A 27361-nucleotide genomic window follows, 5' to 3' on the forward strand; every position below is an offset into this window, starting at 1 on the left:
TTGATTCTATTTTTCTTCACATCCTTTAGGTTTTCATGTTAGTATTATGTTATTTTTACTGTCCCTTACCTTTTAATTTAATGATTGAATTTTAAAATCTTACGTTTTCTTTTATATATTTTAGAATAATTTTAGGTTTATTAAAATAAATAATAATTTCATTTTTAACAATTTAGAAATTTGTTACGTGACGTGCTTTAAATGACTGGTAGATTTTTTAACAGTCGTGACGAGCTAAACAATTAAAATGGTAATATCGAAAATTTAGACACCTAATCATCTACTTTGGTAAAAAAAATAAGATATTTAAATGGAAGAATAAGTATAATTTAAGATTTTTTATATTAAATAATAATAATAATATATTCTATTTTTTATGGTTAAAAAGAGGTAGGGTTTAAGATTTTTTTATATTAAATTATAATATATATTTGATAAATATCGAATTTTGATTTATTGAATGATTAATCCAGATCAGGTATTACACAGATGATGATCACCCTCCCAATCTAATTTGCTCTATTTCGCAAACGTCAAAATTCAAACCACTAACTTTATTTAAGAAAATTATTGTCTTATCTTACTAGACCAACGGATAGTCGGTAATAATAACATATTCTTTAATTTCACAAACGAACTACAAATTTGAAACACGTATATATTATTTTTATATTTTAAAGATATAATTTAAAAGTATGGAATAATATTTACCATGGAAATGCAATCAAAGATCAAAACTTTCAATCAAAAAGAAAAAAAAAACAAAAAAAAACTTGACAAGGTGTAAATAAACCCACCACTAAAAATTGTAATATATAAATATAATGTTAGTAAATGAACAAAAAAGAAAAAAAAATCTTTAGTAGTTCTGGTCAGAAATAAAAGTACCAATCTTTGTCCACGTTTTGGAGCTGCGACTCAAACATGTCACTGTTTATGGTTGGTAAAGGTCAAATTTTGTATATGATCGAAGTTTGGAGCTTGGCAGGTTGCTAATAAAATATTATTATTATATATTGATTATCAGTTAATTAGATAATTTTTTATTAATTTAAAGTGATTATAAGAATAATATTTATTTAGAATTATTTTAATTAATTGGCAATGAATATATACTCACTCAATTATGTATGTAGTTATTTTAACTCAATATCTCAAAAAAAAAATTCATTTGCCATTGAAGTTATTCAATGGATTCTTAATTAATCGGTTATAAAAAGATATTATCATACTGGAGAAAGTATATCTCATGGAAGTTGGTGTGTGTGGTGGGCTAACACCAGCTTTTGGGTTGTTGAATGGCAAATTTGTCATTTCAACCACACCAACCCCTCTCCACTCAGCTTTCAAATACAAGCTCAATTTCCCAACCATTCTCTGCTTCGCATCTCTCGTTTGATCCCCAAAGTTCCTGCACTTGTGAGCTCCCTTTCTTTTTCATGTTTTCTGGGAATATTTTCATGGCATTTATGTTGTACTTTTACCCAATGAATATGGGAAGATTCAATGGCTGTTAGATTCTTGAATATGCAACTTGTAGCATTAGTGTATCATTTATGTTTCAGCTTATCTGATTTACTTAAAAATGATTGATGTGAATTCTTCATTTTTTTTTATCTTTTCTGTGTTGTTTTTCAAAATGAAACTTGGGTTCATCTCTGAATTATCAGTTTTTTCGTTCGGATTGAGGTTTGGGTTTGATGTTTCTTTCTTAAGAAAAATCTGGGTTTTGATTTTCAGTTATTGAAATTTACTTTTTGTAGCTGTTGCTGGCACTGAGAGTCTCGGATCCAATTAAAGATGAAGGTGATAGAAAAGATCCAGTCTTCGCAACAGGACCAAGGGAAAGTGGTGTTTTCCTTTGAGTTCTTCCCTCCAAAGACCGAGGATGGAGTGGACAACCTGTTTGAAAGGATGGATCGAATGGTGGCTCACAATCCATCTTTCTGTGACATCACGTGGGGTGCCGGTGGTTCGACGGCGGATCTCACTTTGGACATTGCTAACAAGATGCAAAACATCATATGTGTCGAAACAATGATGCATCTCACTTGCACTAACATGCCTGTCGAGAAGATTGATCATGCTCTTGAGACCATCAAGTCCAATGGCATTCAGAATGTTCTCGCCCTTCGAGGCGACCCTCCTCATGGCCAGGACAAGTTTGTCCAGGTCGAAGGCGGCTTCGCCTGTGCCCTTGATCTGGTAAACACCATTGTTCTTTCTTCATTTACTTTGCTTCCTTTTCCCCCCCATGAATATGTTACTAAATTTTCTTACAATATTCTAGGTGAAACATATTAGAGCTAAATATGGTGACTACTTTGGCATAACGGTTGCTGGTTATCCAGGTGCATTGATCTTCTTTTAGTTGTCTGGTGCAAATAGGGTTGTTTCTTTTGTTGGTTGTGATTACTAATGGTGTTATTTTTTGCTCAGAGGCTCATCCTGATGCTATAGGGGATAATGGTGTAGCGACACCGGAAGCTTATCAGAATGATCTTGCTTACTTGAAGAGAAAGGTTTTTTACTTTTAACTTATTGGTTAATTGGAATGTTTTGTTTTCATTGCATCGAATTAGTTAGTTTTCGTGCTAAAACCTCTGTAATTCGTAGGTTGATGCAGGAGCTGATCTGATTGTTACTCAACTGTTTTATGATACCGAAATCTTTCTCAAATTCGTCAATGATTGTCGCCAAATTGGAATTAATTGTCCTATCGTTCCTGGAATTATGCCTATTAATAACTACAAGGGTTTCTTACGAATGACTGGCTTTTGCAAAACTAAGGTATGTGCTATAACCTGTTCCACTTTTCTGAAATAGTTTTTTCGAATAATTCAGTATGCAGTGGTGATCTCATTGAGGTAAATCCGTGCTTATAGAAAGAATAACACAAGCATTTCCTTGGTCCCTAATATGTTTTTTTTAGTGATTGAATATATTCATTATGGCTGCTTAGAAGAGTGGATATGAAGCCCTATTTGGTGGTTATTTCCTTTAATAGTTTTTTTATTGCAACATCTACATTTAATGGGTCATTGTAGATACCAGATGAGATTACCGCTGCCTTAGAGCCTATCAAGGACAACGATGAAGCTGTCAAAGCCTATGGAATTCACCTTGGAACAGAAATGTGCCGCAAGATTTTAGCTAACGGGATTAAGACGTTACACCTTTACACATTGAACATGGAGAAATCTGCATTAGCTATCCTAATGGTTGTTTCTTATTATCCTATATTTCATCATTACTTTTGCATGTTAAAGATGTTATTGCTGAATATCATTTGACTTCTTGAACTTTATGTTTTGTTCACTTATTTTAGAAAAGAATATCGAACTAATTGGTTTCAGTTCATACATTCTCATAGATTACTTTAAAATAATTAAATATCAGTCGATATAAAGAAGGAAATTATGGACACGCAAGTACAGAATACACAATGGATTGACTTTCAAATTTCATTTAACTTAAGCTTTGCTTGATATGAAGATAATATGTCGGAAACAATTTTTCTGCAATTGAGCTAAAGTTTGTCACTATTCATTTGCCCCATGCTAATCATAGGCTTTTTGTTTGCAGAATCTTGGATTGATTGAAGAGTCCAAAATTTCCAGGCCTTTACCTTGGAGACGCCCTGCGAATGTTTTCCGTGTTAAAGAGGATGTTCGCCCTATATTTTGGTATGTGATAATTGTCAAGCATCCCGGTTCTTGGCTAAATGCCTGCAGTTCACTCGGTTGTAGAATAATGTGAAAATTCCTCAACATCTGATTTTCTGGCTAATGATGGCAGGGCTAACCGTCCAAAGAGTTACATATCCAGGACTATTGGCTGGGACCAGTACCCACAGGGGCGATGGGGTGATTCTCGAAATCCCTCATACGGTGCGCTATCTGACCATCAGGTATACTAAATGGTCGAACTTTGCTATTTGTTTCTTATTTATGATATTCAAAGTATCTTTGATCCATTCATTATATCTTGGAGGAAGCACAGCTGCAATTTTTTTCTGCTCAATGATATTTGTATCTTTCCATTGATAGAGAACACCAAATTTCGGTGAATTTATGACAAGTACAATTTTTGTTGCAAGAAGTAACTTTATTATTTTATCCTTTTATGCTGAAGTGGAGATAAATGTGAACTTTTGTTTGGTCGATGAAATGTCCTCTTTTACTTTCTTGTTTCGATGATATAGCCTGTGTATGACCAAAGTTGATTTCATTTCTCAATAGTTCATGAGGCCCCGTGCTCGTGACAAGAAACTCCAAGAAGAATGGGCTACCCCATTGAAAAGCATCGATGATATTCAAGAGGTGAAATTTCTAGCTTGGAATCCATTTGGTCTTTTCTCTTCTCTTTTCCAATTCAACGGGCCTTAATTATGTATTCTTGAATCGGGGGTTTTCAGAAATTTCAAAGTTATTGTCTGGGTAAGTTGAGAAGTAGCCCTTGGTCCGAGTTGGACGGGCTTCAGCCGGAGACAAAGATCATACACGAACAGCTAGGAAAGATCAATTTGAAGGGTTTCCTTACCATCAATAGCCAACCAGCTGTCAACGGAGAACGCTCTGATTCTCCATCTGTTGGTAAGTACAAGTATCTGGCTTAATCTTTCTTGTGTATCCTCGAATATGGTTCAATAGAATATTTCTCTTTCAAAGAATACTACTATCCGGTGTTGTTCGTTTTTGAGCTAATTGTATGAGAGAGATTTTTAATCGACGAGTTAAAAGGAACTGGTTTTTATTCGAAGGAACAGACAGATCTTTATTGTTAAAGCATTGTACTTTGTCCAGTTCAAACCTTCCGTCTTCCCTTCTCTTCAACTTTTCATTGTAAAAGCCGGTGGTGTGTTAGATCTAAATTGTCTTGATATGATGGCTTTGCAGGTTGGGGTGGCCCCGGAGGGTATGTTTACCAGAAGGCTTATCTCGAGTTTTTCTGCTCACCGGGAAAATTAGATGCACTCGTGAAAAAGAGCAAGTCCTTTCCATCTTTGACCTATGTTGCTGTCAACAAAAATGGAAATTTGATATCAAACATTAGCGTCAAAGATGTGAATGCAGTAACTTGGGGAGTCTTCCCAGCTAAAGAAATAATCCAGCCAACCGTTGTGGATCCTGCCAGCTTCGTGGTGTGGAAGGATGAAGCATTCGAGATCTGGTCTCGATCGTGGTCTGCCTTGTACCCAGATGGCGATCATTCCAAAATCCTGCTCGATCAGGTTTTTTGTTCACTTTGATGCTCACTCTTGCACTTCATATTTACTAGGGTTAAGCACAATATCATATCTATATTCTTCCAACTTCAAACACTTTCTTCATCCCGCACCCATGTTGCACATTTCGACACATATTCGGATATAGGAATAGGGAATATGTTTATTTGAATATATGCAAAAACATAGAAAAAGTCAAGCATGCATGCGAGGGTGACATATACTACTGCATCCGGCACTCGCCCTAAGGTCCAACTAACGTTGTATAATGACACTATCGTTTCCGATTCCGTGTTTCTGCAGATTCAGAACAGCTACTATTTGGTGAGCTTGGTGGATAACAATTACATGGATGGCAATATTTTTGGTGTTTTTGAAGATCTTTGAAGGCTTTGAAGATGAGATTTGAGATAACGCTGCAATGTTCAGCTTATGAATGTCTTTTTACTTTATGGTTTAATGTTGTCTTTCTCCCTTATTATTTTTACTCTTATTGTTTCACGGTGTTTGAAGTTTCAGTTGTAACTTTGTCAGTAATAATGACTATTGAAGAAGAAAATGAATATATATATATATATATATATATAATATTTTCAATTAAGATTTATTTAGTTATTCTATTTATTTTTTGATTTTGTACCATCGAAATCGAGTAGACGATCGTAATCACCAAAAATAGATTGTGATTTAGTTGTGTTAATATTAATTTATCAATGACGTAGTTAATATAAAACTCATGATAGTATACTTTGGGAGGTTAGGGGTTTCGGTTTTAAAGGTTTTGCAGTGTTCATTCAAAAATATAAATGATTGAGAATTTTATTTTGAGAAGATAAATAACATACCTCAAAATTAAGATTGTTGGACGAACGGCGAAAGAGATCAAAGCATTAAAGGTCAAATATTTAGGTTTATTTTCGTCATTTTTAGCGAGTTACATGAAAAATCAATCTGATAAGAGAAACAAGAGGATGCGAATATTTTGATGTTGATCTTATAATGAACGACATCCAATGATGAGTAATGATCGAGTAATGATAATTTTTGAATGAATTAACAATGTTCTATGAAAATTAAAGAAGATAATGATTATGTTATTACGTCGTTAATTATTTAACATCTCAATAATAAAAAAATCTATTTAAAAAATTTAATGTCAAATTAAAACCTTTTATAATTTAGAGATTTAAACCGGATAATACCTAAAATTTAGTGACTAATGGATGTGCAGTTTATCAAAACATTATTATATATAAAGATAAAATTCTCCAAAATTTCCCGATCTACTCTCATCTCACTTCACACATCCGCTGCCGCCATAAAATGTCTCTCACCGCCCACCCTCACTCGCCTTCAAGTTTCCGGCAGATCAGGGAATTCAAGTAAGGTAATTTTTGAAATCCTAAACTCGACTTAGAGATTTATTTCCACTTGAATCATGAGATTTTGAGTTATCTGTTCAAAATAGCGGTTGCGGACGGCGTCGATACCGGGAAATAACAGCTGTGATACCGATACGCCACCGCTATTTTACTGGCTATCGATGTCATATGATGTAAGTTTTTGTTATGGAATCTGGTCTTAGTTCCACCATTTTTGAAATGTCATTTAATTCCACTATTAGAATTTATATCTTATCTGTGAATTTGCCTTTGCACTGCCATTGCTGTTGTTACATATAAGACCGTTCTAAAATTCACGAGCTCTGGTTGTTTCTTGGCTGCCTTTGCAGCCGCTTAGGGTGGAATCGAATCGAGCCAAACTCAAGCTACAATAAGCTAAGTTCGGCTCATAATCTGCGGCTTGAAGCTTAAGTTCGACTCGAGCTTGTACTATTAGACTTGATTCATATCGCTTACATGAGCCTAATTTCTCATGCTCAACTTCATTTTCGATTATTTTTGCTTGAACTCGAGTTTAAGCTTGAGTTGTGTTTTGTCAATGCTAATTAATAAGATGGAAAGGCCTGATTAGGTTTTCAAGCTGGTCTCGTCAAGTATTAGGGTATTCGAATTTGATTTATTCGATGACTTAGCTCAACTTGATAATAACCAAGTTAAATTTCGGGGTCGACGGATTGGAGGGAAGAGTTGCCCCAAGAGTTCACCGGATCCATTTTTTGGTTAGAGAAATGAACAAGGTGGTGTGGAGCTATGCGGTGGCAGATGGAGGATTTTTCGGCCTACTTATACAAGTGTCTGATGTCGTCACTATGTTGATTGGTTCGTCAAATATTATATTACATATCAAAATAAAAATTAAATTAACTGACCCTATTCCCATATGTAATGGGGTGAGAGGGAGGTAAGGTAATAGGCTGTCTCAACGTCAGATTGAGAGCAGCTTCCGTGGAAGATCTCCGACAGTCAGAATTATGAATTGCCCACCGTGGGACTCGATCTCACGACCATAAGGTTAAGAACCTTGCGCTCTACCAATGTAAAATTTTATCATCAAATTCTAATAATTTTCATTGAATTGATAATGTAATATTCCCAATTAGTTTCAAAATTTAACAATAACCAAGCAGCCCTATCGTTTTGGTAAGAATACCTACTACATGCGTACAAGAATGTCAAATTGACAATATATATTATATGCATTGGTGGAACATCGTGGGGGGGGGGGGCAAGGGAGCCTTGGTCTCCGCCAATATTTTTTTTAAATATTAATTAATATTAAATATATATATATATATATTAAAAAAATAAATAAAGAACAAAAATTTATCAGTTTCTCTAAATTTTAAAAAATATTTTATTTATAAAAAATAAAAAATACTTTAACCTTATCTACTATAATAAATTTCTAGTTCCGCCTATCATATGACCCACTATAATTGAGTAGTCGACTATGTTAGCTTAGATGCCCCTACAATAAGGGTTGGTAAACATTAGAAATCGTATACATGCGTACAAGAATGTCAAATTGACAATATATATTATATGCATTGGTGGAACATCGTGGGGGGGGGGGGGCAAGGGAGCCTTGGTCTCCGCCAATAATTTTTTTAAATATTAATTAATATTAAATATATATATATATATATATATTAAAAAAATAAATAAAGAACAAAAATTTATCAGTTTCTCTAAATTTTAAAAAATATTTTATTTATAAAAAATAAAAAATACTTTAACCTTATCTACTATAATAAATTTCTAGTTCCGCCTATCATATGACCCACTATAATTGAGTAGTCGACTATGTTAGCTTAGATGTCCCTACAATAAGGGTTGGTAAACATTAGAAATCGTAAGCCGAAAAATTAGTCTTGAAGTTTTGGTGGTTAATAGGCAGAGATAAATATAGTAGTAGTAGTTATGATAAATTTTTATATATTTTCGATAAATTTTTTATTGATAATATGTTTTATTTTTTAAAGTTTTATATATTCGCTTTTAAATTATTTTAAGAATTCTTTGTCGTAATATAAAATTCTGCATTTTCCCATACTATCACACCTTGTAGGGGGGTTGGTGGCTTGGTGCAAGCACCTTCCAAGTTCCAACTATTGTTGACCCTTTTCCCATACGATCACACCTTTCAAACATGTATTTTATATATAATCGTTGTCAATTACATTTCAAACGTACAAAATTACTTTAAAGTAGCTATCAAAGTAAAAATATATATTAAATTTCTAAACTAAAATATGGCAAATTGGTAACTTCAATGTTACACCGGCGTTTAACCTGAACATTTTAGCCGTCTTTTTTTTATTATTTAGTTATTTTCACATTTTTTAATGTTTTTATTAAAATTTTCAACCTTTCATTATTAAAAATAAATATATAAAAGCACGTAAGGATATTTAAACGTTGCTTGTAAAAAGAAAATACTCCGCTGGTATTGTATCAAATACTAACCTTACTCTATCAATAATCAGTTGGTCTAGTGAAATGAGACACTAGGTCCCTTAAGCAATGTCAGGAGTTTGAATCCTGACATTTGCGAATGGAGTAAACTGGGTTGGGAGGGTCGCCTTCGCCTCTGTAATACCCGATCTGGATTAGTCGGTTAATAGATCAAATATCAATGATTAATTAAAAAAATACTAACCTTACTCTACCAAACCAAAACAAAAATGGATAAACTATGCATTTAATGACCGTACTTATTATTTTGGTCACATAATTATTATTTTTAAATCGTATATTATGTTTTGATTTTGTATTTATCATCATACGTTAAAAAAATAACTACGATTATGACGTGTCACTATAAGGTAATGTCCTATCACTATTGAAAAATAAAAAAATATCACGTCAACTATTTTATTTATTTTTTATCGACGAATAATCAAAACAGAACTACGAAAATTAGTGGATGACTAAATATATAGTTTACCCAAAAAAGTGAGCTATTAATCTAGAGTAATTACAAGTAGTAATATTAGGGATGAACATAGGTTGGGTTGGGTCGATTTTTTGGTCCACCCAACCCGACCCGAGAATAATGACTAATCTACCCAAAATCCGACCTTACCCGCATAATATATACCCTCCACCCAACCCGACTATACCCGAAATAATAAAAATATTATTTTTATTTAATAAAAACAATAATTTAATTGAAAAAATAATATATAGAGGGATATTATTATAATTATTCCAAAATATATAAGGTATACTTATATTTTTGGGTCGGATATTTTTCACCCTAAACCTGACCCGAATTTAACCCGAATTAAAAAAAAAAAACCAACTCGATCGGATCGGGTCGAAACTCATCGACTTCGAGTCTCATGCCCATCCCTAAGTAATATTTGTTATAAATGTTCTGCAATCACTGATACTCGAACATAAAACTTCTAAAGATAACGACTACTACTTTAACCACCGAGATGATTTGATTATTGCATTTTATTTTTGTTTAGCTTCTGATGATTATATTTATATGCCATAAAGAAGAATGAGCTCGTATTTGGAAAATAGAAGCGTCCTCACCGCACAAAGTTTCCTGATTTACAACAACCAGGAGATCCGGATGGTACAAGCACATGGCTTGTTCATAAAGCGACCACCGACGCAAGCTTTACAGTGATATTTTGCTGTTGAGTAGTACCCTGTAAATCACATTCAGAATTCTTTTATTTAAAAGTAAATATAAAAGAGTATGATTGGTAATTAGTTTATTTATTACAGTAGAGTACTATTTAAGAGTTATAAATTGATTTAAATACTGTAATTTTTACTTTAAAGAAATAAAATATATTTTTAAAAGAGAAAAACAAATTTTAGAATTATAAAAACATAAATAAAAGCGTTAATGAATTAGACTGGATCTGATTCAAAACAAATTAGGCCGGAATGTGGGTTCGACCCTTTCAAACCCGACCCAGTTACTTGTTTCAATATTTAAAAGTATTAAAGATAAGATTTTTATATTGTTTTATAATTTAATTTAAATAAAAAAATACAAATCGTATTTAACTTAATTTTAGAATTAATCAGTTCGATTCACAATTTTAAATCATCACAACAATACGGACCAAGTGATCTCGGTGGTTCAAGAATTATTGTTATCTTTTGACGTTTCGAGTTTAAACATCTCGTATGCAAGGTATGCACATTTAATATCAAATGATCAAGAGTCTTTGAAAATTCGGATTAATAAGAAGTGGTTTAATGAAAAAAAAATAAGTGTTCAAAGTTTAAACAAAATTAATTTTAGGTGCCTAAAGATTTTTTTTGTTGAAAATGTGTCTAATATTTTTTGTGTTACAATTTTAGGTACTTGGATTGTAACAACTGTTAAATTCAGTCGTTAAGTGACACGTGTCCGTTGATAAAATTTTAAATTTTTTATTTAAATTAAAAAATAAATTTATTATTTATTATAAAAACATCAAAAATTTATAAAATTAAAAAAATAAAAATCTCTTAAAACCCTAGTTTTATTCCCTTAGCACCGTCGACGACCATCAACACCGTCAATCGGTCGAACATCCAACGTTGTACGATCGAAAAATCACTCAATGGTCGAAACCCCTTACTTTCACGACCGATCGAGCACCCAACAACCGTGTAAATATAAGATATCACGATCGATTGAAAGGAGTTCTCCATGCTATGATTGATTATTTTTCGCAGCAATCATAGTATAAAGCATAGAGATTCGGTAAGTCACACGTCGTTGGAATTCCAATCTATTGGTGGTAGCCAACGGTGGTAAGGGATTGAAATTACAGTTTTTGGGGATTTAGGATTTATAATTTCAAAAATATTGAGTTTTAAAAAATAATAATAATTTTAATTTTTTTAAAAATAAAATTTTATACTAGTAATACATGTCAGATAATATTATTTTTTAACGACCGTTACAACCGAAAGACCTACAAAAATAACATAAAAATAATTAAATATTTAAAAATATAATAGATAAAACGTTAGACACACATTTTTTTTACTAAAGAATCTCTAAACACTGAAAGTTAAATTTAAGTGTAGAACGAGCACTTATTTTAAAATCAAGCCAAAAAAAAAAAATCAATCACAGCTAACGAGCCATAAATGATAGACAAGTATTAGATGTGTTGATATGAGATTTTTTTTTTTAGGATGGGCATGGGTCGAGTTTTTGGTCCACCCGACCCGACCCGAAAAGAAGGGGATCTCCACCCGTGACCCGACCCGTCCCGATAAAATTAGTTTTTCATCCGACCCGACCAAATAGATAGTTTAAAAAATTCGAACCGACCCGACCCGAAATAATAAAAAAAATTATTTTTATTCAATAAAAACAGTGACTAAATTGAAAAAAATAATATATAAAGAAGTATTATTGTAATTATTCTTAAATATATAAGGTAAAATTATATATTTTTTCCGGGTCGGGTCGGGTCAAATTTTTTTCACCCTAAACCCGAATCCAAACACCACATAAAAAAACCCGACCCAACCCCGATCGGGTCGAGTCGGAACCTGTCGGGTTCGGGTTAGATGCCCATCCCTAGTTTTTTTCTTTAAAGTGTCACTTCACAAAGTAGCCAGGTGTCCACAATAGTTTTTTTGCGCTAATCTGGTTCCCATCTTTTTATTTACAATAAACAGTTCTGAAACGAAAAATTATTAATATAGAGATTATGATTTCAAATTTGTTAAACATATACTTTTTAAAATAAATATTTAACTATGATTTTATATAATTTTCATAAAATAATTGTTCTAAATAACAATAACATTACTTACACTAAGATATTGCGTTAAATAAATTGTTTAATTGATGATTTTTTATGGCTTAGAAAGAAAAAAAATAGGAAAAATAGATTTTTGCTAGTCCATATCTAGGATGGGCATAAGATCCGAACCCGACGGGTTCTGACCCGACCTGACCTGATCGGGTCAGATATTTTAATAAAAAATTCGGGTCGGGTTTTTAAATGTGAATTTTTTAATTTTTTTTTTAGAAAATTTAGGGTGAAAAATACCCGACTCGATTCGAAAAAAATATAATTTTACCTTATATATTTAGGTATAATTACAATAATACCCCTCTATATATTATTTTTTTAATTATGTTATTATTTTTACTGAATAAAAATAATATTTTTATTATTTCGTGTCTAATCGAGTGAAATCTTGTTTCATACGAGTCAGGTTAGATCTCGGGTTAAAGGGTCATTGTTCTCGGGTAAGGTCGGATGGACTAAAAATCCGACACAACCTAATCTAACCCATGCCCATCCTATCATATCAAATTAATATTATGGTGTAAATATATATATTTTTTATTTAGAAGGTAGATTTATCATGAGTGCCTTAAATAAAATTTTTAAATCATTTTTATCGTTAGTGAACTAGACATAGGTGATGGGACTTATTAAAGTAATTTTTATCCCCTTCAAAAAAAACCCTAATGTTCCAAATTAATAAGAGCCGTTACCAGTTAATCTCAACAATGAGAAGGTTCAATTTAGTCATAGTACTAAAATAGTTCCATTTTAAGTTGATTAAGCAGTTGAAAATGACAGACAAATCAATTGGATTTGTAGATATTAAGAGATTGTTTTACGAGTTTAAATCAATTATTTAATGAATTAGCCATCGAAATAAAAGATTTTTTTTAGTAATGATGATGGTCGAAGATCTCTAAAAAATCTATTTGAATTATTATTATTTTGGATAAATTTCATCTATTCATCCAAAAAAAACCTCGAACACAAATAAACATTACATCACTCGATTCCCATCACCTAAAGAAATAAATCAATAAAAAATAAACCAAAGAACCGACAACAACAAAATTTGAAACTAAAACCCCCAATCATCAATTAAACTAGAATTTGAATTAGAAATCTTCCTATTTCCAACAAGCCTTAGACGAGTATCATTCTTAATCTGAGAAAAAATAACACTGACCCGACGTTCTCCACTCCCATAATGCCTATTGTTCCTCTACTGCCAAATATAGTAGTTAAGCGTACACTAAGCTAACCGAGTGATAGTAGCCTGCAAAGACTTCCATTTGCAAACCTTTTGCAATAGATTAATCAAATCCATCATGCCTACAAGCTTGCAAAATTAAATCTCAAACTTGACAAGCATAATCAACAAAAAGATGGTTGCACATCTCCAAATTAATCACCACAAAGCAAACACTGAGGGTCTATTTGACACCCCATCTTAGCATCCTACTTTTAGTTGGCAGCCTATCCAACACCACCAACCAAGAAATAAAAGTGACTGAGGAATGACCAGCCCTCCCCAAACAACTCTAAACCAAGGTACCCTATCATGTTTATGTCTAAACAGCTCCCAAACTTCCCTTACTTTATACCTCCCCTGCACATTTCCAACCAAAGCCAACGCATCTCTAAGTTTTATTAATTTTTTCCAAGCCCAGCTATGGCTAGTCTTTACTTGAAACTACCATACAGTGCACCCTTTCAGCAGGTATTTCTCCACCCAAGCAACCCAAAAATAACTAGATTGATATAAAATAAGTCACAAACATTTCATCATGCATGTTTTATTCCAAACTAAGATGTCTTTTATCCCGATCACTCCTTCACACTCAGGGTGACAAATCCACTCTCAACTTATTCTAGCCCCTCGAGCAGAAACATCATTTATTTTCCAAAGAAAGGCATTGCAAATATTAGTAATTTGTTATTTGAAGGCAGCAAAAGCATCATATTCCAAAAAATTTTGTATACGAAAGTTCATTGCTTGAATAAGTTGAAGCCTACCAGCAAAGGATAAAACATTTTTGCAAACCAACTAAGGGCACATCCAAATATCTCACAGGTAAAGTACCAATTCTAAACCTCGTCACCTGAACAAGCCTTTGAACATCATAATCCCTAATTCCAAAACATAACAATTTCTATATTTGAATTATTTTTATTAATGAAGTCGATGGTTTTATTAATTTTCTCAAAATCTCAACAGATTCAAATAGATATAAACAAATAATTTCGAAAATTACCTCCATCGATCCTATTGTTGGGTGATGATACCTTTAGGATGTATTTGTCCACTCGTCGTCACGAATCTCTTCATTCTATGAATTTATGGTCAACGATTTTAGGAAGTGCTCGTGTTACATCTCTCGATTTTTAATAAAAAAATTTGATTAATGATATCGTTTTACGAGAAGTACCAAACGTGACTTTACTTTTATGTTGTGCTTTTCGTCTTCCGCTACTAGGGCTGGCAATTATCTATGGGTGAGTGGACTATCCACCCACCCGCCTCGAATAAATGGATGAAAACTCGTTGTGAAACGGATGATTGGCGGGTGATGGATGGATCGGATGATGGGTCGGGTCAGATATTGACGAATTTTTTTTGGCCCATCACCCGCAACATCCATCCATATATGCATATATATATATATATATATATATATATATATATATATATATATATATATATATAAAAAATAAACGGATGATTGTTTGAATTTGATGAAAATTTATTGTTCATGTTTTGGTTTCTATGAATGTTTGAGTATCAATGTTTGGTTTCTATGAATGTTAGAAGAATTTGAGCTTATGATGTAAAAATAGGTTTTGTTCATAGTATCATCTAGGGCCGTAAATGAGACGAGTCAGATCGCGAGCATTTAATATCAAGATACTATACTGTACAATATTGTCGAGAGATAATCGAGTGCAACCCAAGTGACTCTATAAATTAAAGTACAAATATATGGTTTCAACTTACCGAGCCGTGCGAGCGAATTATTCTTTCGCCTTTCGAGTTTTAATTCGAGCTTGAATTGAGCTTAAAATCGAGTTTCAATTGAGTTTGAGTATCGAGCTTCAATAGAGCTTTAGAAATGTTTTTTGAGTTCGAGCCTTTTCGAGTTGAGTTTTAATATTATATTTTGAGTTCGAGTTGAATCTGATAATTTTTAGCTTGCGAGTTACTATAAATGGTTTCGAGTTCGAGTCGAGCTCAATAATATTCGAGTTTGACTTGGTTCGTTTACACCCCTAATATCATCCATTTTTCATCCGTTTCACCCGCTCCACCCGCGGATGATGGATGAAGCGGATATGAATGAAATTTTTGGTGGGTGATGGATGGTTTGGATGGAGAATTGGACCGCGGGTGATGGGGCGGATGAAGCTCCACCGATCCATCTCCGATCCATTGCCAGCCCTATCCACTACTCTAATTCGTTATTTTAGGTAGGCATACTTGTTAGGTAAATGAATTCAAGGGTGAGTTTTGGGTTACTCTAGTCGGGGTTTAAGTTGTGTTTGATTTGTGGGTTAAAATTAGATTTAGAATTTATTTTTGAGGATGATGTATATACCAAATTAAAATTGATGTTCACATTTTTTTCTCATTTTTTATCAACAATAATTTTTTTATAAAAAAATCACCAAAAATTAATAAGTAACAAATTTAATTATACGGATATGATTTTTTAAAATAATTATATTTTACTATTTATGTTAAAAATATGTTCGAACACTATAATGTAATTGTATAAATAAATAAATAAATAAATAAATATATATATATAATCACCATAGTGTAATTATATTATACTTTTATATGTTATATTTGGTATATAAATTATAATTACACAATTGTATAATTTTAATTTAACATAAAATTAATTATAAAATCAAAAAATATATTTACATGCGTAATTACATCTATTGTCATACATCCAGTAAGAATTAAAAAATATAATTAAAACAAAAATAATATATTCAATTCAATTAAAAATATAAATTACAATAATTATTCAAACATATTAAAATTATATAATTATAATTAAATTTAATTAAACTCACTTTTGATACGTAACTTATTTTTTTTTTATAAAATCCTCACAGTTCTAATAACCAATGACTCTTTTATAATATAGAAAAATTCTTCAAAAAAAAATAACTTTTTAAAATTATAGAATAAGTCCATCTTTAAAAATAATTTAAGATGATTATAAGATAATATATATTCATAATATTTCTTAATTATTGACAACACGCTCTTTCTGTAAATATATTTACTCGAATCTAAGACTTTTAAAAAAATAACACTCTCCTTAACCATTGAACTGTTTAATAAGTTCGAATACTTTTAATTTTGATTTATATGAATTTAAATTATTAAAATATGACAAAAATATATCAACGATTACGTGATAAATCAGCATCTAGGTTTAGATGAGATCCACCAACCCACCCACCAAATCCCGGCCGTCCAATTCCACATCTTTAGTCTATTTATAACACCTCACTTCTTCTCAAATCCCTCGCCACTCCCACTCCAATCTTCATTTAAGGGAGAGTGTATTAACTGATTCTTCCCCTCTTTTTTTCTCCAATTCTATTCGTCATGGCTCTCTCCGTCGAGAAAACCGCCGCTGGCCGTGAGTACAAGGTCAAGGACATGTCTCAGGCCGATTTCGGCCGACTCGAGATTGAGTTGGCTGAAGTCGAAATGCCCGGTCTCATGGCCTGTAGGACCGAGTTCGGCCCTTCCCAGCCTTTCAAGGGAGCCAAGATCACCGGTTCTCTTCACATGACTATCCAGACCGCCGTCCTTATCGAAACCCTCACCGCCCTCGGAGCCGAAGTCCGTTGGTGCTCGTGCAACATTTTCTCCACCCAAGACCACGCCGCCGCCGCAATCGCTCGCGATTCCGCTGCAGTTTTCGCCTGGAAAGGCGAGACTCTCCAGGAGTACTGGTGGTGTACCGAGAGAGCTCTCGATTGGGGCCCCACCGGTGGACCTGATCTGATCGTTGATGACGGTGGCGACGCTACTTTGTTGATCCACGAAGGTGTTAAAGCTGAGGAGGTTTTCGAGAAAACCGGTCAGGTCCCGGATCCGTCGTCGACAGACAACCCCGAGTTTCAGATTGTTTTGACCATTATCAGAGATGGATTGAAATCAGATCCCAAGAAGTACAGGAGGATGAAGGAGAGATTGGTTGGTGTTTCTGAGGAAACAACAACTGGAGTTAAGAGGCTTTATCAAATGCAAGTAAATGGAACCTTGTTGTTCCCCGCCATTAATGTCAATGACTCTGTCACCAAGAGCAAGGTAATCATTTATCAGCTTCTTTATATTGAAGATCTCTTGTTTTCTTATTCAGATCTGATGAAATTGGTTTCACATTTTGTGTAAATTACTTCAGATCTGGTGTTTGGTTGTTTAATCTTTGACGGACTGTGTTCATTCAAGTGTAAAATTGATATGAATTTAGAACATGGTTATGGAGATAGATCTTAAAACTAGGAAAAATTGAGTCCGAGTAGTATAAATTCAAGTTTGCTTTGCTTTAGTTATTGAATTGTGGTTTTATTGATTAGTAATGGTTGATGTAATTTGATTTGATCTCTTGGAACAGTTTGATAACTTGTACGGTTGCCGTCACTCTCTTCCCGACGGTTTGATGAGAGCTACCGATGTTATGATTGCCGGCAAGGTTGCCGTTGTCTGTGGTTATGGTGATGTTGGCAAGGGTTGTGCTGCTGCCTTGAAACAAGCTGGTGCCCGTGTCATTGTTACCGAGATTGATCCCATCTGTGCCCTTCAGGCTCTTATGGAAGGACTCCAGGTTTTGACCCTCGAAGATGTCGTCTCTGAGGCTGATATCTTTGTAACCACAACCGGTAACAAGGACATCATCATGGTTGATCACATGAGGAAGATGAAGAACAATGCCATTGTTTGCAACATTGGTCACTTTGACAACGAAATCGATATGCATGGTCTCGAGACCTATCCTGGTGTCAAGCGCATCACTATCAAGCCTCAAACCGATAGGTGGGTCTTCCCCGAAACCAAAACTGGCATCATTGTGTTGGCTGAAGGTCGACTGATGAACTTGGGGTGTGCCACCGGACACCCCAGCTTCGTCATGTCCTGCTCATTCACCAACCAGGTGATTGCCCAACTCGAGCTATGGAAGGAGAAGGCAACCGGCAAATACGAAAAGAAGGTTTATGTTTTGCCAAAGCACCTCGACGAGAAGGTTGCTGCACTTCACCTCGGCAAGCTTGGAGCTAAGCTCACTAAGCTATCTAAGGATCAAGCTGACTACATTAGTGTGCCTGTGGAAGGTCCTTACAAGCCTCCTCATTACAGGTATTGAGGAGAGAGTTCTTGAGAGTTTATCAAGAGAAAGAAGAAAATATATCCGGCCTGTTTGATTGTTTCTTGTTTAATGAAATTTCTTAATGGTTAAGTTTTGATTATTTAGGGTTTTTTGTGTGTGTTTGGGTGTTGGGAAAGTTTTTGTATGGGAAAATAATGTGGGATTTGGTCATCTTCTTAGAAGATGACTGACTGGGCTTGAATAAGGTAACGGTGGATGTGTGAAGAAGATTATATTATATTTGCTATTAATGCACTCAGCTTTTGCTGCATTTGGATGGAAACACCAATTTTATTTTGAAAACTGAAAATTTAAAAATGATAAATTGAAAATTTTGTTTAAGTGGTGCTGTAAATTGGAATAGTTTTATAAATATATAAATTAAACTAAAAGTATATATTAAATAGAAAAATGAATTTGTTAGGCCTGTACACGGTCTCTATTTTTCTTGGATTTTCTTCCTTTGACACCTAATACAAATTAAATGGAATCTTATGGGGTTGGCCGATAGCTGAAGCAAAAATGATTTGACCACAAATAATGTGAAATTGCTATTTTCAACAGAAATTTTATGGACAAAAAAAGTAGGTGGCGGTGGGTGTGGGATTCATTATTATTAATTTTATATCTTGAGATATTTTTCATAGTTGTGGTCAGTGGATCAATTAAATTAAATTATCATGAATAAATAAAATTAAAACAAAAGTGATCATTTTAATAATTAACCCAAGAAATAAAATATGAATCCGAATCGATATGAACTAAATTTGTGAGACAGCTTTGACGATGAAGTAGAATGGGAGACATGCTTGTTACTGTGATTAAAAGACAGGTCAATTTATGGTATTAGTCCCTGTAGTTCATTTAATTTAAGAATTTAATCCTTATATTCGAATTATTGTATTTTTCTTATTTAATTAAGAATTTCATTTTTGTCACGTGTTATTTTAATTGATTACTGACTGCAAAAACAAGAATTAAGACATGGACTGATTAAATTTTGTAAGAAAAATCAAAGTTGCATTATATTTTGGGTATTTAAGGACAAATAGAAGCTCAAGGTTTTCAAGAGTCAACAATGGCTTCACCGTTCAAAACAACACTAATTTTCTCCTCCTTCACTATCTTCTTTCTATCCCGAGTCACCTCTAATCCCCACCCATTAGACTCACTCACTCCCTCCGAGTTCCTCCTGGTTCGAGCCATCGTGAATCAATCTTACCCTACCTTCAACCACAAGCTAAGCTTCCAATATGTCGGGTTAGAGGAACCAGAAAAACAAGTTGTAAAATCATGGCTATCGAAACCCTCCTCCAAACCCCCACCTCGCCGAGCATTGGTCGTTCTCAGACTCAAACAACAAACTCGTGAACTTTATCGTCGCTTTATATAGACGCTCCGTTGTTTCCGATAAACTCTACGAGGGTTCGGGTACCCGATACTTACCGCCAAAAACCAAGAAGCTGATGCGGATTTAGCCCTTAAACATGAACCATTTTTAGCATCGATTAAACGACGGGGGCTTAATATATCCGAAGTTTCTTTCTTAGGTCTAACGATTGGTTGGTATGGACAACTGAAGACGAGACGTGAGCTGCAAGTAAAGTGTTTCTATTTGAATGGGACAGTTAATATGTACCTGAGGCCTATAGAAGGTATAACGATTGTTGCCGATATTGAACAAATGAGGATATCCAAATACATCGACCGTGCTGTGATTCCGTTGCCGAAAGCTGAGGGAACTGATTATCGAGCATCGACGATAACACCGCCTTTCGGTCCACGTTTCAATTTCTGCTCCACCAAAGCCGCTGGGACAAACAGGGTTCGAACTTGATGGAAATGTTGTCAGTTGGGCAAATTGGAAGTTCCATCTAGCGTTTGATGCTCGAGTTGGTCCAGTGATCTCTCTAGCTTCCGTCTACGATGCCGAACAGAAAGAAAAAATGTCAAGTCATGTATCGATCATTCATCTCCGAGCTCTTCGTACCGTATCAGGATCCGACGGAGGGATGGTACCGCACGACAATCTTCCACTGTGGGGAGTACGGGATCGGAAACTTTGCGATTTCATTGGAACCCCTGAACGATTGTCCATCCGGTGCAGTCTTTGTGGACGGCTACTACGCATCCTCGGATGGTAGACCTGTGAAAGTACCGGACGCAATGTGCATATTCGAAAGACATTCCGGCGATGTAATGTGGCGACATAATGAAGTTGATCGAAAGGTATATTAGTCAAATAATGTTTTTGTTCCTCTTAAATTTTAAATTTAAATATTTAAAAAATTTGTATTCTTTTTTTATTAATTATTGATCTGATAGAAATAAGAATGTAAAACAACTTCTTTAATCTCTATATTTAAAATTTTTATTATTTTAATCTTTAATTTTGAAAAATAAATTAAAATAACCGAATTAGTTCGGTTAATTCGGTTCAGTTATCGAATTAGTTCGGTCGGTTAACGGTTAAGAAAATTTTTAGAATTCGGTTAACGGTTAATTCTGTTCGAATTCGGTTAATTAACCGAATTAACCGAAATTAAATTTTAAATTTTAAATATATTATATATAACATATGGGCTCAACCCAAACCATTTAAAATCCAATTAATAATTTAAGATCTAATAACTTTTAAACCTAAATCAATATTAATTAATTAAAAAAATTATATAAAATTTTTATTTTATAATTATATATTATTTAAATTAATTGTAAACTATTTTTTAATTAAAAAATATTATATATATTATATATAACATATAGGCTAAACCCAAACCATTTAAAACCCAATTAATAATTTAAGATCCAATAACTTTTAAACCTAAATCAATATTAATTAATTAAAAAAATTATCTGAAATTTTTATTTTATAATTATATATTTAAATTAATTATAAACTTTTTTTTAATTAAAAAACATTTAATTTTTATATAAATTAGAAAATTTTAAAAAAAATTCGGTTAATTCGAAAATTAACCGAATTAACCGAAATTTATTCGGTTCGGTTAATATATTTAAAAAAAAGTTCGGTTCGGTTAACGGTTAAAGAAAAAAAAAGTTTAGTTAATTCGGTTATGGTTAATTTGATTCGATTCGATTCGGTTTTAACCGAATGAACAACCCTACAGGTCGGTCTAACAGGAGTGTTACAAGTTAAGGCAGTGCCCTACATTCGCACCGACCAAATCAAAGAGGAAGTTTACGGTGCCTTGGTAGCTGGCAATACAATCGGCGTGAGCCATGATCATTTCCTAACATACCATCTCGATCTCGACGTCGACGGCGATGCAAATTCCTTCATGAAGACCCGTTTAATCACCAAACAGGTCATAGACAAGAACATTCCAAGAAAGAGTTATTGGAACGTCGAACATAACTTAGCCAAAGCCAAATCCGATGCAAAGGTGAAAATCGGGCCTAACCCGCCAGAGCTCCTAGTGGTTAACCCGAACAAGGAAACTAAACTCGGGAACAATGTCGGGTAACGTTTGGTCCCTGGATCATCAGCTGGGCCACTCCTCGTCACCGATGACTTCCCGCAAATCCGAACCGTTTTCACAAATTATAACATGTGGGTGACTTCGTATAACAAGTCGGAGAAATGGGTTAGCGGGCGATATGTCGATTGAAGTCGAGGAGACGACACACTAGCGGTGTGGTCGGAGAAGAATCGGAGCATCGAGAATAAGGACATTGTGGTTTGGTACACCGTGGGGTTCCACCATCGAGAATAAGAAGATTTTCCGGTGATGCCCACGTTAAGCGTTGGGTTTGAGCTTAAGCCTACTAATTTCTTCGAGTATAGTCCGGTGCTGAAAACTGTACCTCCACAGCATTTTAGTTGGCCCAACTAAGGATGGGCATGGGATGGGTTTTTGATCCACCCGACTCAACCCGAGAACAAGGGATCCTCCACCCGAGAGCCGATTTGATCAAAATAAGGTTTTACCCGACCTAAACCCGGCCCGATATATAATTTAGAAACCCGAACCGGCTCGAGCTGAAATAATAAAAAAATTATTTTTATTCAATAAAAACAGTGACTTAATTGAAAAAATTATAAATAGAGTGATATTATTGTAATTATACTTAAATATATAGGTTATATATATTGGGTCGGATAGAGTATTTTTCACCCAAAATCCGAACCCGACCCAAATATCACATTTAAAAAAACTAATCCTACCCGAACCTAATTTTTTTAAAAATAAATCCGACCCGATCGAATTGGATCGAATCAAAACTCGTCGGATTCGAGTCTCATGCCAATCCCTAGGCCCAATTGCACTAAGTGAGCATAGGGACTCGTGCCTTTATAGGGAATTAATAAAGAGTAAATTATATATATATTGACATCCAAACTTTTTTCAATCCAATTAAATATTATATTTTTGGTTCATATTAGTATTTAAATGTGATAATTTAGTTCAGGCACCATAGATCTAAAAAAGTAAAAAAAAAAATTAGATATTTATCTTAACCATTAAGGTAAATACAAATATTTAAAGCTCATTGACGAAATGTAAACGATGACCTTATTAATTTGTAGTACTGTAAACGAACTAAACGTTCAGCGAATCGTTCGTGAATCGTTTGACGGAAAGTTCTTTTATGTTTGTTTATTTATTAAATCAACGAACATGAACAAGATTTTGTGTTCGTTTAATTAAATGAATGAACATAAACAGAGGGCTCGTTCGTTCATTTACTTTCGTGAACGTTCGATAATATGGTCTTTTATTTATGTTCATTCATTTATGTTCGTTTATGTGCGTTCATTTATGATTAGCCCAATCTCTCTAGACTCATTTAAAATATTAAAGCCCAATAAATTTTAATCTAATACACATAAATATTTTAAAATTCAATTAATTTTAAATACAAATAAAAAAAAGCTCACAACAATTAAATAAAATATAATCCTAAAATTGTTAGGAAAGAAAAAATATATTTTTTCATTTATGTTAGTTTACGTTCGTTTATGTTCATTTATTGTGTCTGTTTACGTTCGTTCGTTTGTGTTCGTTTACATTCGTATATTTTGTTCGTTTATGTTCGTTTACATCCGTTCGTTTATGTTCGTTTATTATTTAATTGAACGAACATTAATTGAACGAACATGAACGAACATGAACAAGCTACATTCCCTAACGAACGAACATGAACAAGACATTTTTTGTTCGTTTATGTTCGTGTTCGTTCATTTGTTTAAAATTAAACGAACGAATATGAACGTACCCCGTTCGTGTTCGTTCGGTTCGTTTACTGGCCTATTAATCTGGGATAGTACAAAGTAATATATGTTCAAAAATAACTCTTAATCATTTGACATTAAACGTTCACACCCTTGAAATTCACGGTGCTTGAACTCGAAAACTCAAATAATAACAACAATTCCTTCACCACCGATGTCGCTTTGTTTGTCCCTATTATTAAATTGTTGAATGTTGAAAATAAGGTTGTAAACAAGCAGAGTCGAGCTCGACTCAAACTCTAAATCATGAACCGAAGCTTGAAAAAGTTTGAAATAAAAAAATATTCTTTAAAGTTAACTCGGTTTAATTTCGAACTCAAACCTAAACATTAAGTATATGAAAACGTTATAGATAATTTATAAAAAATTAATACATAAATTTTAATATTATTAATAATTTAATATTTTTAAAAATAAAATTTTCATATATATATTTTTTTCGAATTGCTAGCGAGGTTTTTGAGCCGAATATCAAATAGCTCGTTTCAACTCGTTAAGAATTCGAGTTGAGTTAAAACTTAAATCGAGTCCATTTAAATCGAATATTTAACAAATTTGATCAAATCAAATTTAAATAGTTCACAATCACAACCTATCTCATATACGTTGAAAAAACGTAGTAGAAAACGAGAGTTCACGTGGACATTAAGTTATGACAAGTTACACGTTTATTTTTTATTTTTAATATTTATTTTATTTAAAAGTAAGTTAATATATAAATATAAATATTTTAACGTTGAATTGTGTCACTAGATTGTTGAATTTTAACATGATGATGACATATACAAATATTTTCGTTACTATAATAATATGGACAAAATAATATCATTTTGGCGATAACTATTGATGCCCAAAATCATATCGTTTTAAGCAATGAACTTTAGGGGTATATTGATTTTGTCACTAAACTTTTAAACAGTTTCATTTTGGCACTGTACATTTTCGATCGTCGTTGACAGCCAATCATCATTCATCATCAATTGTCTTGAACAATAAGATCGATACAAAAAAAATTGTATTTCACTCATATTTCTTCTTTTAAGATTGAGTTTCTATGAAATCCACTTAAAATTAATAAATGCTTAATTCTCCTTTCCACTAAAAGAAATAATTTCTGAAAATTCTCATTTTAGCCCATATACCTTCATTTTTTATAATCTGATTCCGAAATTGCAAAATTGCAAAAAAATAAAAAAAGATGAGGGAGATATTTGTATTGAATTTTCTGCACCGGACCCCATTTTGAAATTTGTGGCAGATAGTAGTTTGTGGTTGCTGCCTGTTTCACGTTTTTGTCTCCAAGCTCTATAACATTGATATAAGTAGACCCTGGTTGAGGGGTAAGGCTCCTCATCCCCACAATGGAGTGGACAAGTCCAGTTCTTGCAATTGCTGCACTTGTCTTCTTATTCTTCCAAGCCTTCACATGGAAAACAAGGGCTAAAAACAAGAGATTACCACCTGGTCCGATAGGGATTCCGATTCTCGGAAACCTTTTGATGATAGGGACCAAACCACACCATGATCTTCATCGATTAGCCCTCAAGTATGGCCCCATCATGCACTTACGCTTCGGATTGATGCCGGTGATCATTGTCTCCTCCCCGGAAGCTGCCGAGCTATTCCTCAAGACACATGACCTTGTTTTTGCTAGCAGGCCACCTCATGAATCTTCCAAGCGTATTAGTTACAATCAAAAGGGAATTGCCTTCTCCCCCTACGGCTCATACTGGCGCAATATGCGCAAGATGTGTACCTTGGAGTTGCTTAGTAACCACAAAATTTCTACATTCAGATCCATGAGGAAGCAAGAACTTGATCTTTTAGTTCAACGTATTCAAGAGGCTGCTTATGCTGGTGTTGCTGTTGATCTCAGTTCCATGGTCGCTTCTTTTAGTACCGATGTCGCTTGTAGAATGATCATCGGAAAGAAATATAACCGTGACGATTTCAGTGAAAAAGGGTTCGAAGCTACAGTCCGAGAGGGTATGCAAGTAGGATCTGCGTTTAATCTAGCTGATTACATCCCTCAAATTAGAGGACTGGATCTTCAAGGGCAAACAAAGCGCATGAAAGCAATTGCCAGGGATTTTGATGACTACTTTGAGAAGATAATTGAAGAACATGTTCAATCTAAAGATGAAAACAGAACCAAGGACTTCGTTGATGTCATGCTGGGATTCATGGGATCTGAAGAAACTGAGTACCGCGTGGAGCGAGACACTATCAAAGCAATCGTCTTGGTACTCTTTTATGTCTCGATATACGTCCCTTTTCGAACTCGTCTTTTGCGCCTTTCAATCTAAAATTTTGCCCTGTTTATTGCGATTCTTGCAGGACATGCTTGCAGGTTCAATGGATACTTCGGCGGCTACGATCGATTGGACAATGGCGGAACTCATCAGACATCCACGGGTGGCAAAGAAACTCCAAATGGAACTCGAAGATGTGGTAGGCGCAAAGAGAATGGTTGAAGAATCGGACCTGGACAAGCTGGAGTACTTGAACATGGTTATGAAAGAAAGCTTCAGGCTACATCCAGTGGGGCCATTGCTGGTCCCGCATGCAGCTAGGGAAGATTGCACGGTGAACGGCTTTCACATACCAAAAGGCTCTCGCATCTTGATAAATGCATGGGCTATAGGTCGGGACCAAAGGGTTTGGACCGACACCGACAAGTTTAAACCGGAAAGATTCATCGGAAGCGACATCGATGTTCGAGGACAAAACTTTGAGCTGATACCATTTGGTTCTGGTCGTAGAGGTTGCCCTGGAATGCAATTGGGTCTCACCATCGTCCGGCTTGTGGTGGCACAATTGGTTCATTGCTTTGATTGGAAACTTCCAAACAATATGCAGACATCTGAGTTGGATATGACGGAGGACTTCGGACTTGCTTGTCCTAGAGCCCAGCATCTTCTAGCTATACCAACATGGCGCCTACATACATGAAAACTCATAAACCCTAAATCATAAAACAATAAATTTGTATAAATTAAAATTTATACAATCTGTGTACCAAATAATTTTCCTTCAAATATATCCAAAACTGAATAAGGCGGTTATCATAATCTACATCTAATGCTTGGCTGAGTTTCGGGGTAAATCACCCTACTACTAATATATTTATGCCATTGGTCAATTGATTTTAATTTCTTTTAATTTGATTTTCTAAACTTTTGTATTTTATTGTTTTAATTCACTCGATCATTAATTTTTAACTTCATTTAAAAATTATGCAAAAACTCCTTTTTTTTGTTTATGAAATTAAGAAAGATAACACAATTTATTTGACAATAAAAAAA

General features: G+C 33.9%; 3 protein-coding genes, 1 long non-coding RNA gene and 1 pseudogene across 4 annotated transcripts; all 5 read left to right on the plus strand.

Moving 5' to 3' along the window:
• Window positions 1–1273: 1273 nt before the first annotated feature.
• Window positions 1274–5775, plus strand: LOC120198182 (probable methylenetetrahydrofolate reductase). Its single transcript, XM_039199548.1, has 12 exons — window positions 1274–1419; window positions 1764–2205; window positions 2291–2351; window positions 2440–2522; window positions 2617–2790; window positions 3048–3221; window positions 3586–3686; window positions 3799–3910; window positions 4242–4322; window positions 4418–4595; window positions 4899–5233; window positions 5531–5775. Exons 2-12 carry the CDS (start codon window positions 1801–1803, stop codon window positions 5612–5614), a joined length of 1788 nt encoding a protein of 595 aa, XP_039055479.1. The 5' UTR covers window positions 1274–1419; window positions 1764–1800; the 3' UTR covers window positions 5615–5775.
• A 720-nt stretch (window positions 5776–6495) lies between these two features.
• LOC120197314 lies at window positions 6496–7363 on the plus strand. Its single transcript, XR_005523255.1, has 2 exons — window positions 6496–6614; window positions 6960–7363. It is a non-coding gene; the product is annotated as an uncharacterized LOC120197314 (long non-coding RNA).
• Window positions 7364–16935: 9572 nt separating this feature from the next.
• Window positions 16936–19054, plus strand: LOC120198190 (adenosylhomocysteinase 1). The gene is made up of 2 exons (XM_039199560.1): window positions 16936–17742; window positions 18050–19054. Exons 1-2 carry the CDS (start codon window positions 17032–17034, stop codon window positions 18794–18796), a joined length of 1458 nt encoding a protein of 485 aa, XP_039055491.1. The 5' UTR covers window positions 16936–17031; the 3' UTR covers window positions 18797–19054.
• An 823-nt stretch (window positions 19055–19877) lies between these two features.
• Window positions 19878–22287, plus strand: LOC120197523 (annotated as a pseudogene).
• A 3089-nt stretch (window positions 22288–25376) lies between these two features.
• On the plus strand, window positions 25377–27043 carry LOC120198199 (cytochrome P450 71AU50-like). The gene is made up of 2 exons (XM_039199567.1): window positions 25377–26299; window positions 26394–27043. The coding sequence occupies exons 1-2, from the start codon at window positions 25418–25420 to the stop codon at window positions 27006–27008; spliced, it is 1497 nt and encodes a 498-aa protein (XP_039055498.1). The 5' UTR covers window positions 25377–25417; the 3' UTR covers window positions 27009–27043.
• The last annotated feature ends 318 nt before the right edge of the window (window positions 27044–27361 follow it).

Source organism: Hibiscus syriacus, unplaced genomic scaffold (genome assembly GCF_006381635.1).
Source record: "Hibiscus syriacus cultivar Baekdansim isolate YM2019G1 unplaced genomic scaffold, ASM638163v2 tig00004779_pilon, whole genome shotgun sequence".
NCBI lineage: Eukaryota > Viridiplantae > Streptophyta > Magnoliopsida > Malvales > Malvaceae > Hibiscus > Hibiscus syriacus.